This window comes from Falco cherrug, chromosome 6, assembly GCF_023634085.1.
Source record: "Falco cherrug isolate bFalChe1 chromosome 6, bFalChe1.pri, whole genome shotgun sequence".
Lineage (NCBI taxonomy): Eukaryota > Metazoa > Chordata > Aves > Falconiformes > Falconidae > Falco > Falco cherrug.
In genome coordinates this window covers 74455413-74471885 of record NC_073702.1, presented here as the reverse complement: position 1 = coordinate 74471885, position 16473 = coordinate 74455413, and the positions used below count along the sequence as shown (strand labels likewise).

Genomic DNA, 16473 nt, shown 5'->3' with positions numbered 1-16473 from the left:
ACTGTTTGGATCTTGTCATTTTCACCTCACCCTAAATTCCCTTTATGAAAGTTATGTTGTAATAATCCATTCCTCATAATCTCTGTGGTTGTCATTCACTCTAAATAATTTAGACTTTTCTATATCATTAAGCTTCTTTATTATATTTGCTTTAAAGTTAGCATCATAAACTACATGACAAGGTTCAAAAAAAAGATAGTGAAAAATCACTGCCTACGCATACCAGGCTGCCCCTGTTTCAGTACCAGGAAATGCCATTTTTTTAAATTGGGAATAACTATAAAACTCTCCGATTGAAAACAAAGCTGGAGGTGACTAAAAATTAGTGTTAAATAAAGGGGGCAGGCATATATGACAGAGGATATTTAAGGCTACTTAAGTGTTTTTAACAAATTAATTACCTTTATAGATTATTCTAGATCAAATACTGGGGGGGGGGGGGGGGGGGGGAAGATAAAGACTGCATGTCCTCAGTAAAAGATTACATTTTGGATTTAATGAGGATAAAATTTGTGGAGGTTCAGCAGTTCAGCACAGGCCTGGGACAGAAAAGGAGCATTATTTCTAGAACTTGCAAGACAATACTGAAACACATCAAGAAAATGGTGATGTGATTCTTTTAGTGGAAAAGGCAATTAACCACTGGAATTAAGTGTTATGGGAATCAGTAAACTTTTCATGTTTTCAGACAAAGGCCTGGGTATCATTCTGGTAGTTATATTAAGCCTCAAGTTACTGATTTAAAAGGTAGCTAGTAAGATGCTTTCACCTTAAGGACACCTCATTTAATAGTTCTGTTTAACAAGTGTGCTTAGCCTTAAAACTTAAAATTTGTGCATTTAATGTACTGTTCTCTCTGCCTTTTCATAATGTCTGCTTTTTAATATAGCATTTGAAACTTCCATTTTTTTTTCCTTATTCTGTTAGCACCTGTTTCCTTTGCCATGGTAACTTTTTTCTTTATAACAATTCCTAACTGGTGTTCATACACACTGGAAGAAAGGCTTTTGACTGCTTTTACTGAACAGTGCTGCTTCTTATAGCTTTGTTATATTCTGGTTTTAATACCTTTTATTTCTTGTATCTTAATAGCTGACCTTTAGTTTGCATTGTACTTCAATGTTTCCTCCAGTATCTGCTGTCTCTTTTTTTCTTGGTGCACTTCTCTTTAGATGGGAAGCACCATTTTCAAAGAGCATGTGACTTTGTATTTGATGTGTTTTGGCCAGTAGCACTTCTGTCTTTTTTTCTTTTTTTTTTAAATTCAGTGTTAAAATTCAGTTCCTCTCCTTGCTTTTTCAGTATGTCGCTCACACTGACTTCACACCATTTGATGTTTCTGGGCCAGTTCTCATGACAGAGCGCTAACTGCTGACCCACCTGTTTAAAACCTGGTTTTGGTGAGGGTGTGTTTTGTTGTCCTGTCAGGTATAATGTCTTGTGAGTCAACTGAGAAAGAAGAATTTCTTTATCCACAGCTGTAACAGTAATGCTGACTTGCCACTGTTTTGTATGGTCGTGGCACTTTCTTCACATACACCATGTGCTGTGGATACTCCTCTGTCCTCTCATGTGCTCGTTGTTGTCTCTGCTTAGTTAGAAAGAAAGTTAAAGATTGCAACCACCTCACTGTTACTCTCTTAAAATGCTCAGCATGCCACGTTCGAGGTTAGGACAGAGGCAGAGTCTTGGTACATAATTAAAAAAATTGTTCAGGAAAGGGGGATTTTGGCTAAATTGGAATTGAGATTTTAGGAGTATAGTAAATCTGTGCGGGAGGGAGAAGTTTTCTGTAAACCAGAATAGAAGTGGGCTGTTGACTTTTCAGACAAGCTCATAGGACAGTTTTCTGTGGAATGTGGGAGAAAATCTGAGATTCAGAATAGTAGAATCTTGTAAACCTTCTGAGGGGAGAGAATGGAGGAAGTGTGTCGTGATGTTAGTGGGGTAAGTTTGAGTATCACCACAAATCAAGTAATACAATAGCTGAACTATTAACTGTTGGTTACCTGTCTTTCTGAAAACTTTGGAAGGGACAAGGGAATGGGAGGAAGAAAGTGTCCTGTGAAATACGGGAGGGGAGATGTGGGGAGCTGCAGGCCCATATACCTGACATGTCTTCTGGGAAAGCTGTTAGTAATTAAGAACAGAATTAGCTGATGCATAGATAAATGAGACTTTGTTTTGGGGGGAAATGGCTTTTATGAAGGGATGCCTTATAAAACCACAGGAGTTTGTTAAAGGAGGCAAAAGAACCCCAAAAAGATGGACAAAGGAGTTCTGCAAATACAGACTCGGATTTCTGAAAGGCATTCAGGAAGGTCCCTTATCAAACACATTAAAGGCATTTAAAAGTTTGATGAAAGGAAGGAAAGGTTGGGGGTCTTTGCATGGCTAGAAGATTGGCTAAAAGGAACCAAAACAGCAATAAAGATGCTTTTTGTATATAGGGATTGGTGGATAGTGCTGTACCTAAGCTGTTTTTAACAGTCCTAAGAGGTCTGGAAAAAATACAGTGACAGGTAACAATTTGATACAAAGTAGATCAGTGTAGTAAAAGCTAAAATAGACTGAAGAGTTATAGTATCATCTGACAATGCTGAGGAATTGAAATAAAATGGTAGGTGGAATTTGATGTGAATATATGTAAAGTGGTGCATGCTGCAGGAGTGAACTGTCATCTTAATGTGATGCACAGAAAGGTGAGCTGAGAAAGCTGTTGCTCAGATGAGAGATCTTGGAGGTAAACTTCTATGAAGATGTTGATACTCCGTTTAGTAATGGCTCAAAAATATATGAAATGTTAGAGGGGAATGATGTGAAGAACAAAGTGGAGACGTAAAGGCACTGTATAAATCCATGGTTTCTTTGTGCTTTGAAGTGCTACTCCAAGTAACCCCCATCTGGTAGTCTGCTCTTTCCAGTTCCAATACATCTTTTCTGAGAATAACAACAGATTGGTGTTTCTTCTTTTCTGAGAATATCATCAAAGGTAGAGAAAGCCTTCTGTATGAAGAATCATAGAATGGTTTCAGTTGGAAAGACCTTTAAGATAGAGTCCAACTGTTAACCCAGCACTGCCAAGCCCACCACTAAGCCATGGCCCCGAGCGCCACATCTTTAAGTCTTTTAAACACCCCCAGGGACAGTGACTCCCTCACCTCCTTTCGGTGAAGAAATGTTTCCCAGTCTCCAACCTAAACCTGCCCTGGTGCAACCTGAGGCCGTTTCCCCTTGTCCTGTCGCTTGTGACCTGGGAGCAGAGACCGACCCCCCTGGCTGCAGCCCCCTCCCAGGCAGCTGTAGGGAGCGATCGGGTCCCCCCTGAGCCCCCTCCTCTCCAGGCTGACCCCCCAGCCCCCCCATCAGACTGGTGCCCCAGCCCCCTGCCCGGCTCTGGACACACTCCGGCCCCCCAAGCTCTCTCTGGGAGTGAGGGGCCAGAACGGACCCCAGGGCTCGAGGGGCGGCTGCACTGGTGCCCAGCGCAGGGGGACGGTCCCGGCCCTGCTGGCCATGACATCCCTGACACAAGCCAGGATGCTGTTGGCCACCTTGGCCACCTGGGCACACTGCTGGCTCGTATTCAGCCAGCTGTTGACCAAATCCTGCCACTGTTTTGTGGGGAGAAGCCCTGTGTGATTGTTCTCAGGTGCTTTTGTGGTTTCAAATACATCAGTTACCTTGGATCTTCGCTGCCGCATGGACCTCCATCCCCTACCTCCCCCAAGACAGCAGACCAAATGACCTCGCTAGCACACTGTCCTTCAAACATGGACATGCTGCCCCCAGGCTTATCTCTAGCCAGCCTGGGTTTATCCCTTTCCCCCTTCAAATCTAGTTTATAGCTCTTTCCGTGAGCCCTGCTAACTCCTGTGCACAGATCCTTTTCCTCCTTTAAGACAGGTGTACCCTGTCTGTTGCCAGCAGGTCTGGTGTCATGTAGACTGACCCATGATCAAAAACTCCAAAATTCTGCTGAACAACTAGATAGAGCAGGATTCTTCAACCTGTAAAGAAAAATGGCGGTGAAAGAATAGAGGTTTATAAAACCATGAGCCATGTGTTAGTGGTGAATAGAAAACAGCTGTTCTGCCCCTTCCAATACAAGAACTCTAAAGGACTGTAACTGAAATTAGCCGACTGAAGCAACAAAAAGCAATACTACTTTAAACTTTAACAGAGGATGTTGTCGGTATCAAATATTTTAGCCACTCGATTACTCCTTGAACCAATTTCACTGAAGGCAAGTTCATCAGGAGCTGCTGAATGCAAAGATACTCTCAGCGAGTAGAGGAATATTATGGGGAACGTGCTTGCCTGAGCCATCTGCTGTTGGGATAAACAGACTGTTGATCTGATCTGCCTCAGCTGTTCTCATATTCTTTATTTCTTCTTCTGATTGTTATGAATATGCTGTCCTGGTTTTTTTTCCCCTTTTCTGTCTTTCCCACCTGTGTCTCTGATTACTGACCCATTTCATCACTGAAATTGTTTCCAGTTTTCTTGTTTCCCTGATTCCAGCCCTATTCCTGCACTGCCTCTGCCCTAAGCAGGCTGTCAGCTCTGACTCGGCTGGAACGCAAGGCTTTCTGGAAATCATGGAAGTTGTAAATTGGTTTTTTCCTCATCTCATAATTTATATGAATGATAGTAACTTGGTCTCTGTACTTGCATATGTATGGGCTTTTTTAAATTCTGAAAATATGAACAAATGGAGTGTTTTCCAGTCCATACAGTGTCTGGCAACACGTATGACATGGGAGTTGTTCAATGTTACCACTTTGCTGTCTCCGGAAAAGATTATTTCCTCTAACACCTTACTCCTTGCAAAGGAGTTCCTTTATATGGTGTGCAAGGTAGGAGTTGTAAACCCAGCTTACTGCTATAAACTTTGTGATTTTTGTTGTGGCCTTCTAAGCCCAAGAAATGCCATTTAAAAAAATGTCAGATTTTGTGGATTCTGCTGACTTTATTTTGGCATTCAAGTAGATTCATTGTGAAGTAATTAGTGCTTCCTTCCATGTCATTTCTGCAAGTAAATTGCAAACAGAACTTCAAGTAAATCAAGACTCCATCCTGCTCGTTTTAAGGGCTGGCTGACTTCTCTAGTGACTGGCTCTACCTGTGTGGTACTTCATGGCTCCCTTGCCTCACTAGCGCCTTTTTTCCTCTCACCATCTGGCTCTGATAAGCTTTCAGTGCTTACTGAAGTTCACCCTAAAAATTCATACAATAATGTATGCTAATTACTAGGTTTTACATAACAAAGTTCCTGAAAGTTAATCTGCTGTAGTTGAATTAGCCTGATTGCAGGGTTTTGATTTTGGGGAGAGGGTATTTTGGTTTTTTGGAGGAGTGGGGGTGAAAGAGGAGTTACTTGTTTTGGTCCTAATTAGTGAACCAAAGTAGTAGTAGTAGTAATAGTATGTGGCTTGTTGTAGCTCATCTATTCAAAATTAACAAGCTCAGTGCATGATTTTATACAAGCTTTCTTACATATCATTAACTTATAACAAATGTCAGGAGTTGCCACAACATCTGCTGATCTGATAGAGGTAAAGCAGCTGCAGGGCTGTGTCCACAGTCTGCCAGTGGTGAGGGTAGGTGTGCATTCCCGGTAGGAACATGCATATGCAGCCACACAGGTTAACACAGGCAGAAAATAACCATGTGAACACAAACAGCACCAATGACCTGGTTCTGTTATCCCCCCCCCACCCCCCGGCTTTGCCTGATAAGGATGAAAGCCTGTTGGTGGTATAAATATGTATCTATATGCATATGCCTGTACAGTATGGATCCCTCCAGTGACTGGTCTTAGATGCTCATCTATCTGGTAGCTGTTCCTTGGAGCTTCTTGGATCCTCTGGTCTCTCAAGTGTCTGTCCCAGACTTACAAGCTCTCTGATATCTAGCTCTGAAACTCTAATCACTGAATTTTCCTCTAAAAGCATCTTCGTAATCTCCTTGTAGGTGTTTGGGTGGTGTTACTAGGTCTTCTCAGTGTCTTATCTACTCCAGGCTGAGCAATTGCTGTTTCCTCAGCCTGTCTTCATGGAGTAAGTGCTCCAGCATGCTGATCAGCCTTGTAGCCCTCTGCAGAGCTCACTTTAGTTTGTCTTCCATAGTCTGTGTCTTTCATACTCTCAACAATTCTCTAATTCTAGGGGGGTCCCAAGACTGGATGCAGTACCTAGAAGAGGTCTAAAAAGTGTTGAGCCGAGGGGGATAATCGCTTTGCTCTACTAGCTGAGCTCGTGTTCATACAGCCCAAGATGGTGTTGTCTGTCTTTGCTGCCAGAGCGTGCAGCTGGCACTTGTTCAGCTTGTGACCTCAAAATCCACAAGGACTTTTCCACCAGAGCTTCTCCCCAGCCAGGATTGCTGCCAGTGTCTTCCTTCTCACGGGCAGGACATTTGTCCTTTTTGAATTTCATACTGTTCCTGCCGGCCTATTCCTCCAGCTGGTCTAGGTCCTACTGGATGGCAGCACTTGTCCTAAAGGCTGTCTCACCTGGTCCTCCCAGTTTGGCGTCATCTGCAAACTTGGCAAGAGTGCAGCCTGGCACCTCTCCCAGATCATTGATGGACATGTTGATCAGGACATGTCCCAGCACAGATTCCGGTATTAGTCCACTTGTTATTGGCCTTCACGTAGAGTTTGACCCACTATCCACTACCCTGCAAGCCTGATCATCCAACCGGCTCTGGTTGGATACTGGAATGTGGTGGGCAAATAAAAAGTAAAAAGCCTTGCTCGAGTTGAGGTGAATGATACCTCCAAATTCAGTCATTTTATCACAGAAGACAACCGAGCTGGTCAGGCGTGATTTGGCCTCGGTAGATCCATACTGATGGGTCCCAGTCACCTTGTCCTTATGCAGGAATGTGCACCAAGAAGGTTTGCTCCATGATTTTCCTAGGAACTGAAGTGGGGCTGACTGACATGTGTTTCTTTGGATTGTCCTTTTGACCTGAATACATACTTGGGATTAATGTCAAAAAAAACCTGCACACACACAACAAAAGCGAGAGTCAAACCAATTCACCTCTCAATTTTATTTTCTTGGCTTTTACTGATATTAAAGCTAGTATTTAACAAATATTTTATGAATTTGTATGATGAAAAATTGACAACTTCATAGGAATTGTGAGACATGAGACATGCAGGATACCAGGATAATAAGGATGCCAGGTTTTTGTTGTTTTGTTTTTAACTTCATTGGAGAAACGGTAGAGCCTTCAGCTTAAACTGCACAAAGCATCAGGCGAATGTCTTGATTGGAGAATGCAGTCAATTTTGGCAGTTATAAGCAACTGCAAAGAGCCTTTTGAGGGAGTTGTTGAACAGGTTTAATAGATATTATGAGCTCTGTTCTTAATGTAAAAGTTCTACTGCAAGCATTTGAAAAAAAGGAAATAGTGAGTTGCACAAGTACCATTTTTCTATTGGCATTTCGGGGACTGAGCAGCGGGTTTTGTAGTTCTAAATTTTTTATTCTCTCTAGTTGGAAAGAAAAAGTTTATAGCATAGTAGCGTTGAGCTGAAATGTTATGAGAAGTGAAGTATAATACCTTGTCATCAGGAAATTGTTGGCACTCACATACTGTGACCCTGAGGTGAGCTCTTGGGAAATTACACTGTTAGCCTCTGCTTTGCTTGAGGTTTTCTATTTGAGGTTAATTTGCTGCCCTTGAAAAGGGTAGATGACTGTATAATTATGTCCTACTAATCTTTCCTTTCCAATTTCACTGGTAATTTCCCATGTGGAAGTTCCCCACTAAGTGAGTTGAGCTTTGACTATAAACCCACTTTTCTATGACTGCAAGATATAGGTTAGTGGAGTTTGGTGGGTTTTTTTGTTGGTGTGTTTGGTTTTTTTTTTTTTTAATTTACCCTTGATATATCATCTTCATTTTATCTCATTTTCAATTTATTTCCATAGCTTTAATTACTTTCTCTTTTAAAATCATTTAAATCTGGTGAACTGTTCAGTTCAGATTAATATGCCCAGAAGATTTCCGTCCTTTTTTAAATACAAGTGCTGTTATATTCCAGTCATGTTCTACTAGTCCCACCTTGACAGATCTATTACTAGACTTTCAGGTTTTGTGCCATGTGCCAGTTCTGGAGTGATTCTGATCTAGAATGGATTAGGATTCTGGAAGTTTGGCGCTCTAATTAGTTTTAGTTGTTCCCATAGTTTTCATTTGTGTGCATTTTGATTCTGACTTTCTTTCACATTTAATTTTCAGATTAAATATAATTTTTCTGCTTGTCGTAATTTTCTGAAATACATCATTCCCCCAACCCCCCATTTCTCTTTTTGTTTTTTTTTCTTTTTTGTTTTTTTCTCTTTTCCACCATTTCTCCTAATATGGCTTATAAGATTATTCAACAAGAGTTTCAGAGCTTCAAGCTTGTCTGTTCAGCCAGTGATGGCTTTATTACCCTTAACTCGGATATCGTAGGCTTCTTCATAAGCTCGTTCATTCAGGAGGCTGGTATAATTTCTCCAGTTTACTAGAAATATGCCTTTCTGAAATAGTCTTATTTTAACGGTCGTAGTTTTGATCACTTAAGGTTATTTTCTGTCAACATATCCTTTTTGATGTTTAATTGCTGATGGTGTCTTAAACAACCTAATAGATGATTCTGTGTTAGTGAAGAATTCTGGTCTCTGTCACATCTTGGAAAATTTTAGGTCTTACTAACATTAGTGCTCTTATTAGAGAAATCTTCCTTTATAGAGTAATCTGACCCTGCAAGTATATCAGAGACCTAGTTTTGCTGTTCGAGAGATTTGTTTTTTCCAAAGAGGTTTTTGATCTCAGGACAGTTCTGCTTTTTCTGTGTGCAGCTGTCCCTAATATTTTATATGACATCATTTTCTTATAATGCTATCTACACATCTCTCCTATATTTTTACCTTTTCTGAGACTTGAGAGCTGGGAGCATTGGGTTGGTCATGTGGAACGGCTGGAGGAGTTGAGCTTCGTGCAGTAAGGGGGTAGAGGGACTCCAGAGCAGGAGGCTCAGGAGACATCCTTCCTGGCACAGAGCTGCTGGAGCGGGGCCAGAGGAGGCCAGGGAGATGCTCAGGGGCTGGAGCAGCTCTGCTGTGGGAGAGCTGGGGTGGCTCAGCCTGGGGAGGAGAAGGCTGCGGGGAGACCTTAGAGCACCTGCCAGTGCCTAAAGGGGCCGGCAAGAAAGCTGGGGAGGGGCTTTGGGCAAGGGCAGGTGGCGATGGCACACGGGGGAATGGCTTTACCTGAGAGAGGGGAGATGGAGATGAGAGATGAGGCAGAAATTCTTCCCTGTGAGGGCGGCGAGGCGCTGGCCCAGGCTGCCCAGAGCAGCTGTGGGTGCCCCATCCCTGGCAGTGCTCAAGGCCAGGCTGGACGGGGCTGGGGGCAGCCTGGGCTGGGGGGAGGGGGCCCTGCCCATGGCGGGGGAGTGGTGGGACTTAATGGGTCCTTAATGTCCATTCCCACTTTAAAACATTCTGTGATATCATCCACGTACCCACAGCTGGGTATTTTACATTGGGAGTGAAAATCCATGCAAAACTACCCTCTTCCCTGCCACTGCCTGGGACCACCCTCCCTCCCTTTCCTTTTCCGTAGATACTCAAGATTGCTGAACATCTTGCTTGATCTTCTTTTTGGTTTTGGAAACATCTTTAGCCCCACGTAGCTAAATAAAAAGCATACCTCATCTCATTGCAAGTGAAAGTTCCTTTTCTAGCTCTTCAGTGTACACAGAATCTCTAATAAAAAATTAGATCAGATTTCTTCTTCCCCATCCACTCAGCTGCACGGCTGGTGAGTTTTAGCCTTGGTGGAGGGCGTTGCACCCCAGTTTCTGACTGCTCTCTTCTAATGCTGTGTTATTTAAATTTAACATGCCATTGACGTGCACCAGATTTACCAGGAGTTTTGCCAGTTTTGACTTTGTGATTCTTACAACTTTTTTAATTCTAGGAGATTTCTCAGAGGATTTTATGTAGGTTTATTTTGAAGGCATAAACTTGAAGATGTAATGTTCTCTAAGTTTTATAATGACTCTTAGCTTCTGCTTTCTTGCTGTTACAGTTAATGCACTGGCAGAATCTTTTTTCAAGACTGGATGAGATGGGATAGAGGAAACAGGAAGATTTATATTGTGGCATGTTCAAATATATTCATTTATAAATTATATCTTGATAGCAAGTGGTAAGAAATTGTCAGAATAAAACAAAAAACTTTCTTGCAGTTGAAATGGATTGAAATAATATTTTTTCTGTAGTAAGCATGTATTTACTGTAGGGTTTTTATTATATTTTCTTACAGATATTTTCTCTCAAATATCAGATTCAAATGGACTTATGATATTTACAAAGTTTGATCAGTTTTTGAAAGAAGTTCTAAAACTTCCAACAGCTGTGTTTGAGGGGCCTTCTTTTGGATACACAGAGCATTCTGTACGGACCTGTTTCCCACAACAAGTAAGAGTTAAACAAAACAGGAATTTTCTGTTGCTTGTTAATCTAGTGCTTTCTTCTGAAGTCCACTGGCTGTGGTGGTTGTAGTTTGTGTGGAGTTTGGAGGGGAGGGGGTTTGGTAATATACACTGTATAACCTAAGCAGTCTTAAGACAGTCTAAATAATTTAAAATAGCATGTCTAGGTTTTAGGCGGCTAAAGGATTTTGCGCAGTTTTAGTTTGTTTGCCTCCTTGAAGGGACACTTCAGTTCCCCATCAGAAGAACAGCAAGGATGACCTATTTATTTTCTAAAACATGAAACACAGTGGTTTTACTGTTTTCCCTTGATTATTTTTTTTAAAGTGCTCTCATGTGTTAAAAATATTAGTTTCAGCAGACCACTTGCTAGTTTGTTGGGGCTGTATAAAATACATTGTGTACACATAGTTTATTTTTAAAGCAGTTTCACTGTTGTGCTTATTGATATAGCGTGGGTTTTTTCCAAAATATTTCCATTACATGTAATGTTTGGATTAGATGTTGTCATAATAATCTTAAAAGATCTTTTTATTTCTTTGTCATTTTACTTGTAATTTAATTGTTCCAAGAATTTGTTTCTAATTTGAGATAATGTAAATCGTGTAAATAATCCTTAAATCAATTTTAAACATGAACCTAGATAATCTTAGGCCTAAAAGTAAATGTTTAGGTCCTGGTCATGATTATGTTCCAGAAGATCTGTTTCTGAAGTATTTAGATTTAGAATTTATAGTCTCTTTTGCTAAACTGTAGTTAATTAGCAATTAGTGTATTTGAAACAACAACACAGTAGGAAACAGCCTTTGATTTAGGAAACAGTGAGGGCTCCAGCTCATCTGTGAGTTAGAGGACAGAGTTTTATTTTACTAATAGTGTAATAAATATTTTGCTCTGTTTCCGTACTGGCTGAGGTGTTTCTGGGCCATACATGCTCCCACAGACGTGCCACCCTTTCTGGTATGTCAGTGCAAGCCATCTACACACATAGGGAAACTGATCCGACCAAACCAAGTTTCATGTCAGTGGCGGAGCTGCTGGGTATAAAACCTCAACCTCACGATGGAGCTACAGAAGTCAGACTAATTGGATTCTAAGCTCTACATGCTCTTTCCATTGTCTGCAAAGGGAACAGGGATGGGGTTTTCATTTTCTTCGGAAGCCTATGCTCTGGAAGTGACAGTTTCTCTCTTAATCATAAAGAGATGCTAGTGTAGCCAGCTAGACTTTGACAGTTGGCTGAGATTTCTAAGGTACCTCATGCAAATCTTACCATGGTAGCCAAGTGAGGTATATTGACTACCCTTGAACGTGAGCCAGCAGTGTGCCCAGGTTGCCAAAGAAGGCCAGTGGCATTCTGGCTTGTCAGCGACATCGTGGCCAGCAGGGCTGAGCACCGGTGCGGCCGCCCCTTGAGCCCTGGGGTCCGTTCTCGCCCCTCACTCCCAGACAGAGCTTGTGGGGCCAGAGCGTGTCCAGAGCCGGGCTGGGGCAGGGGCTGGGGCACCAGTCTGATGGGGGGGGCTGGGGGGTCAGCCTGGAGAGGAGGGGGCTCAGGGGGGACCCGATCGCTCCCTACAGCTGCCTGGGAGGGGGCTGCAGCCAGGGGGGTCAGTGTCTGCTCCCAGGTCACAAGTGACAGGACAAGGGGGAGCGGCCTCAGGTTGCACCAGGGCAGGTTTAGGTTGGAGACTGGGAAACATTTCTTCACCGAAAGGGTGTCCAGCACTGGGACAGGCTGCCCAGGGAGGGGGGGGAGGCACCGTCCCTGGGGGTGTTTAAAAGACTTAAAGATGTGGCGCTCGGGGCCGTGGGTTAGTGGTGGGCTTGGCAGTGCTGGGTTAACGGTTGGACTCAATGATTTTAAAGGTCTCTTCCAACCTAAATGATTCTGTGATTTGCGTGTGGCTTGCCTGCAGCATGTCTTAGCACTCTTTGACTGGCTCCCATGAACAATAAAGCTAATTCTTCATATTGATTCACTTTTAGAAATTCCTTTGCTCCAATTTTATTCAGCAAAACAAAATCCCTAGTGTAAGGCCAGGTTTGCAGACAGTGGTAATGTTTTTTTTAATTAATCCAGATATATGCTGTACCCTATGACAGTTCTTTCATTTATTTGGAACATTGAAACAAACAGGTCCTGGGAAGTAGATGGATAATCTGTCTTAGATTTAATTCCATTTTCTTAGGCCTCCCGGATCTGAAAATAAGCTTCCCAGAGGTACTTGTGTGATATTCTCCTTTTACAGCCTATCATTTTGTAAAAATTCTTTCCAGATGGCATTGGTAAAGCTGTGGGGTTTCAGACTTCGGCATTTACATGACTGATGTATAAGCTACATTTACACTGGTTAGCTGAGCAGTGCCTTGAGCTGTTCTGTGGTCCTAAGGCCCACTGGAACGGTCTGACCACATCTATGCTATTAAACTCTCTTATTCCCTCAAGCAGGGTGGTTAGATGGAAACTGTTTATTAAAAATGATTCCTAGCTGATACTAACAGCTGATCTGAATGCTGGAATCATTTGGGAGACTGAGTGGTTAAACCAGGCACAGGTTTAATAAAATAAAAGCATGCATGATTGATGTCTAGCGCCAGGGACGTTCCCTAGTGTTTAAGTAAAACTACCATGAGACAAATCCTTCCTGGCCAGCTGTGGTTCCTGGCTACCCATGGAGATCATGGTTCTGGGAGCCACTTCTTTCAGGTGCCAAAGGCCAATAATTTACTGCTCTCTGAGTGGTGAAAGGGCAGATGGGCAAAAAAAGTGTCAGTAATTGTATACACTCTACAACTCTCTTTCATTTCTTGGGTCACAGATGGAATAATTCAAACTTGTTGCCCACACAAAATGGAGTTTATTGGGATGCTTTTGGCAAGCACTGTGTTCTTTGTGATGGCTTCCAGATGTATGAAGAGCTTCCAGTAATAGTTTAGTATTCTAGGTCAAGTGGGGGCTTCCGCAGATGTAAGATGTCATGTCATAATTTTCTTAAGACTTTGTTCACTTGGCTACAGCCAGTCTGTCAGAGATGTTGTATCACCATGACATTCCCTGCCTTAGTAGGAAACTTTCTGTATTGATGGCACAGCCTGTCCTGTCGCTGCAGAGGCATGTCCACTTCATCTCTCATTTACAGAACAGTTTAATTGCAGTGTTTCTCCTGAGCTGTGGCGTTCACTTCAGTGACTTGGGAGCCAGGAGCTTGGCTTCGGTACAGTCAAACTGCTGGTTATTCTGTTGAAGCTCAGTAGCACGAGTGATGGAGTCAGGCATAGACAGGCACTGTGCATGCCTTACGTGAAAGCTTTGCTAAAGCGTTGGTTGGCTTGGGCTTCATGGATGATGTGGCTGACAGCTGAACTGTCTGCACGCACTTAATGGTGTCAGAAGGATGGTCAGGACATACAGTCTTATTAACGCGAGTAGTAAGGAGTTATTTATTAAGGACAGGATGGTCTTCTGTATAAAGGATGACATAGGCATACTCTGATAGAGTTGCAGTTTGAACACAAGACAGGTACAGGTGGGGCCTAATAGGCAGCTGCTTAGCTCAGTATAACTTGTTTTGATCACTGCAGAGTTAAAAACGCATATCTTTGTGTTGGCTCAGAGGATGTGGTTTTGCGCCAGTATTTTGTGGGGAGATACATGCATTAACATCTTGTTGGAACAAGCATGTTGGCAGTGTAACAGTAAAACTGGCTGGTTTTGCTATTGAAGCAAGCCTATGGTATTTTTTTAAATATAAGAATACCATGCCCATGCACCCACCTGCAAGATCTGAGACTACAGAGCTATTAAGACAAGTAGGTATGTTAACAGCAATGGTAAAAACAATTATTAAGATGGGATAGAGAGTAAGCAGGTGATTACAGAGAGTATCTGTGCAGAAATGCATTTGTTCTCCTGGGGAGCATTTGACCCTTGTGACTGGTTGTGCCTTCACATTTACTAATTTTCAGTTTATATTCTTGGAGGTTGGAACCTTGCTGGCAGATTATTTGACTGTTGCTGCATCACAAATTGTGGCTTTTGAGTGATGTTTTTGTGGTTACTCCATGGTTGGGTTCTGAAGCCAGTAGGAAACACTAGACCAGCTACAAGAAAGGGCTTTATCTAGGCTACTTCTCTGACACATTCATAATTTCCAGGAGATGACTGCTGTTTGCTTTCCTGTCAACTCAGCCATTTCCGAGAATGCCTATACCCAGACAGACAAGATCAAGCAGTGATAAAGCTGCGTGATTCTTTTTGGTCAATAGGTCGCAAAATATTCTACCTGTAGCTGTGAAAAAACCCAGACCCCTGTGTCCCTACTGCCTCTTGTGAATTACGTGGAAGTTACATCACTCCATACACAGGTTTTGACAACTCATAAGGTTCTCGTTGCTTAAAGGAAACCATTTTTTTTTTTTCTTTGAGGAACATCCTTGTCTATAGCAGAAAGAAACTCTCCAGCTAGGTTTAGATGGTTCTGCCACTGTGCTTATCACATATCACTGTCTAATTGTAGAGTCATAGAATTGTAGAATGGTTTGGGTTGGAAGGGACCTCTGAAGATCATTTAGTCCAACCCACTTGTGGTGGGCAGGGACATCTTTTACTAGATCAAGCCTCTCAAAGACCCATTCAACCTGACTGTGAACACTTCCAGGAATGGGGCATCCACAATGTCTCTGTGCAGACTGTGCCAGTGTCTCATCACCCTCGTTAAAAAAAAATTTCTTCCTTGTGTCTAGTCTAAACTTACCCTCTTCCAGTTGAAAACCATTGCCCTTTGTCCTGTCACTACAGGCCCTGGTACGAAGTCTTTCTCTGTCTTTCTTGTAAGCCCCCTTTATATATTGAAAGGCTGCAATAAGATCTCCCTGGAGCCTTCTCTTCTCCAGGCTGAACCCCAGCCTTCTCCATAAGAAAAGCCTGTTTCAGCCCTCTGACAATTTTTGTGGCCCTCTTCTGGACCTGCTCCAACAGGTCCATGTCTGTCTTGTGCCGTGGGCCCCAGAGCTGGACATTTTACTCCAGGTGGAATCTCAGGAGAGTAGAGGGGGAGAATCCCCTCCCTCGATATGTTGGCCTCGCTGCTTTTGATGCAGCCCAGGGTGCAGTTGGCTTTCTGGGCTGTGAGTGTGCATTGCTGGCTTGTGTCCAATTTTTCATCCACCAGTACCCGCAAGTTGTCCTCGGCAGGGCTGCTCTCCATCCTTTCGTCCTTCAGCCTGTATTGATATTGGGGATTGCTCTGACCCAGGTGCACCTGATGTTGTTGAACTTTATGAGGTTCACGCTAGCCCACACCTTGAGCCTGCCAAGGTCCCTCTGGATGGCATCCCTCCCCTCCAGTGAATCAACTGCACCACTGGGGTTGTTATAATCTGCAAACTTGCTGAGGGTGCACACAATCCCTCTATGTCATTGGTGAAGATATTAAATAGTATTGGTCCCAGTACAGACCCTTGAGGGACACTGCTCGTTACTGGTTTCAACTTGGACATTGAGCCATTTAGCATAACTCCTTAGATGCGACCAGCCAGCCAATTCCTTATCTGAGTCCATCCATCAAACCCCTATCTCTCCAATTTAGTGGCCAGAACATTGTCATAGACCATCTCAAAGGCCTTACAGAAGTCCAGGTACATGCCATCTGTAGCTCCTCTCTTGTCCACCGATGGTCGCATCATAGAAGGCCACTAGATTAGTTAGGCGGGAGTTGCACTTCATGAAGCTGTGCTGGCTGTCTCAAATCACCTCCCTGTCTTCTGTATGCTTCAATGTGTTTTCCAGGAGGATCTGCCCCATGATCCTAACAGGCATGGAGGTGAGGCTGGCTGGTAGTTCCTAGTGTCCTCCTTTCTACCCTTTTAAAAAACTGCCATGATGTCTAATGGATCCTGAGTCTTGTCTCCAGAAAACTTGTCTGTCTGTGAGCAGTACTTATTTGGACTAACCTTCACATTCTTGG

General features: G+C 42.9%; 1 protein-coding gene across 19 annotated transcripts in view; it reads left to right on the top strand.

Annotated features, from left to right (window-relative positions):
• Window positions 1-16473, top strand: part of DTNB (dystrobrevin beta) — a 214930-nt gene that overhangs the window by 29912 nt on the left and 168545 nt on the right. For 17 of the 19 annotated variants that reach the window (XR_008732692.1, XR_008732691.1, XM_055713177.1 and 14 more), the window contains one exon: window positions 10336-10490. Coding sequence is in view for 17 of the 19 variants with exons in the window: in XM_055713177.1 (XP_055569152.1) it covers window positions 10336-10490 (155 nt within the window). In the remaining 2 variants the exon portion in view is untranslated. The remainder of the gene's footprint in view (window positions 1-10335; window positions 10491-16473) is intronic. The other 2 variants (XM_055713175.1, XM_055713184.1) reach the window with 1 other exon arrangement.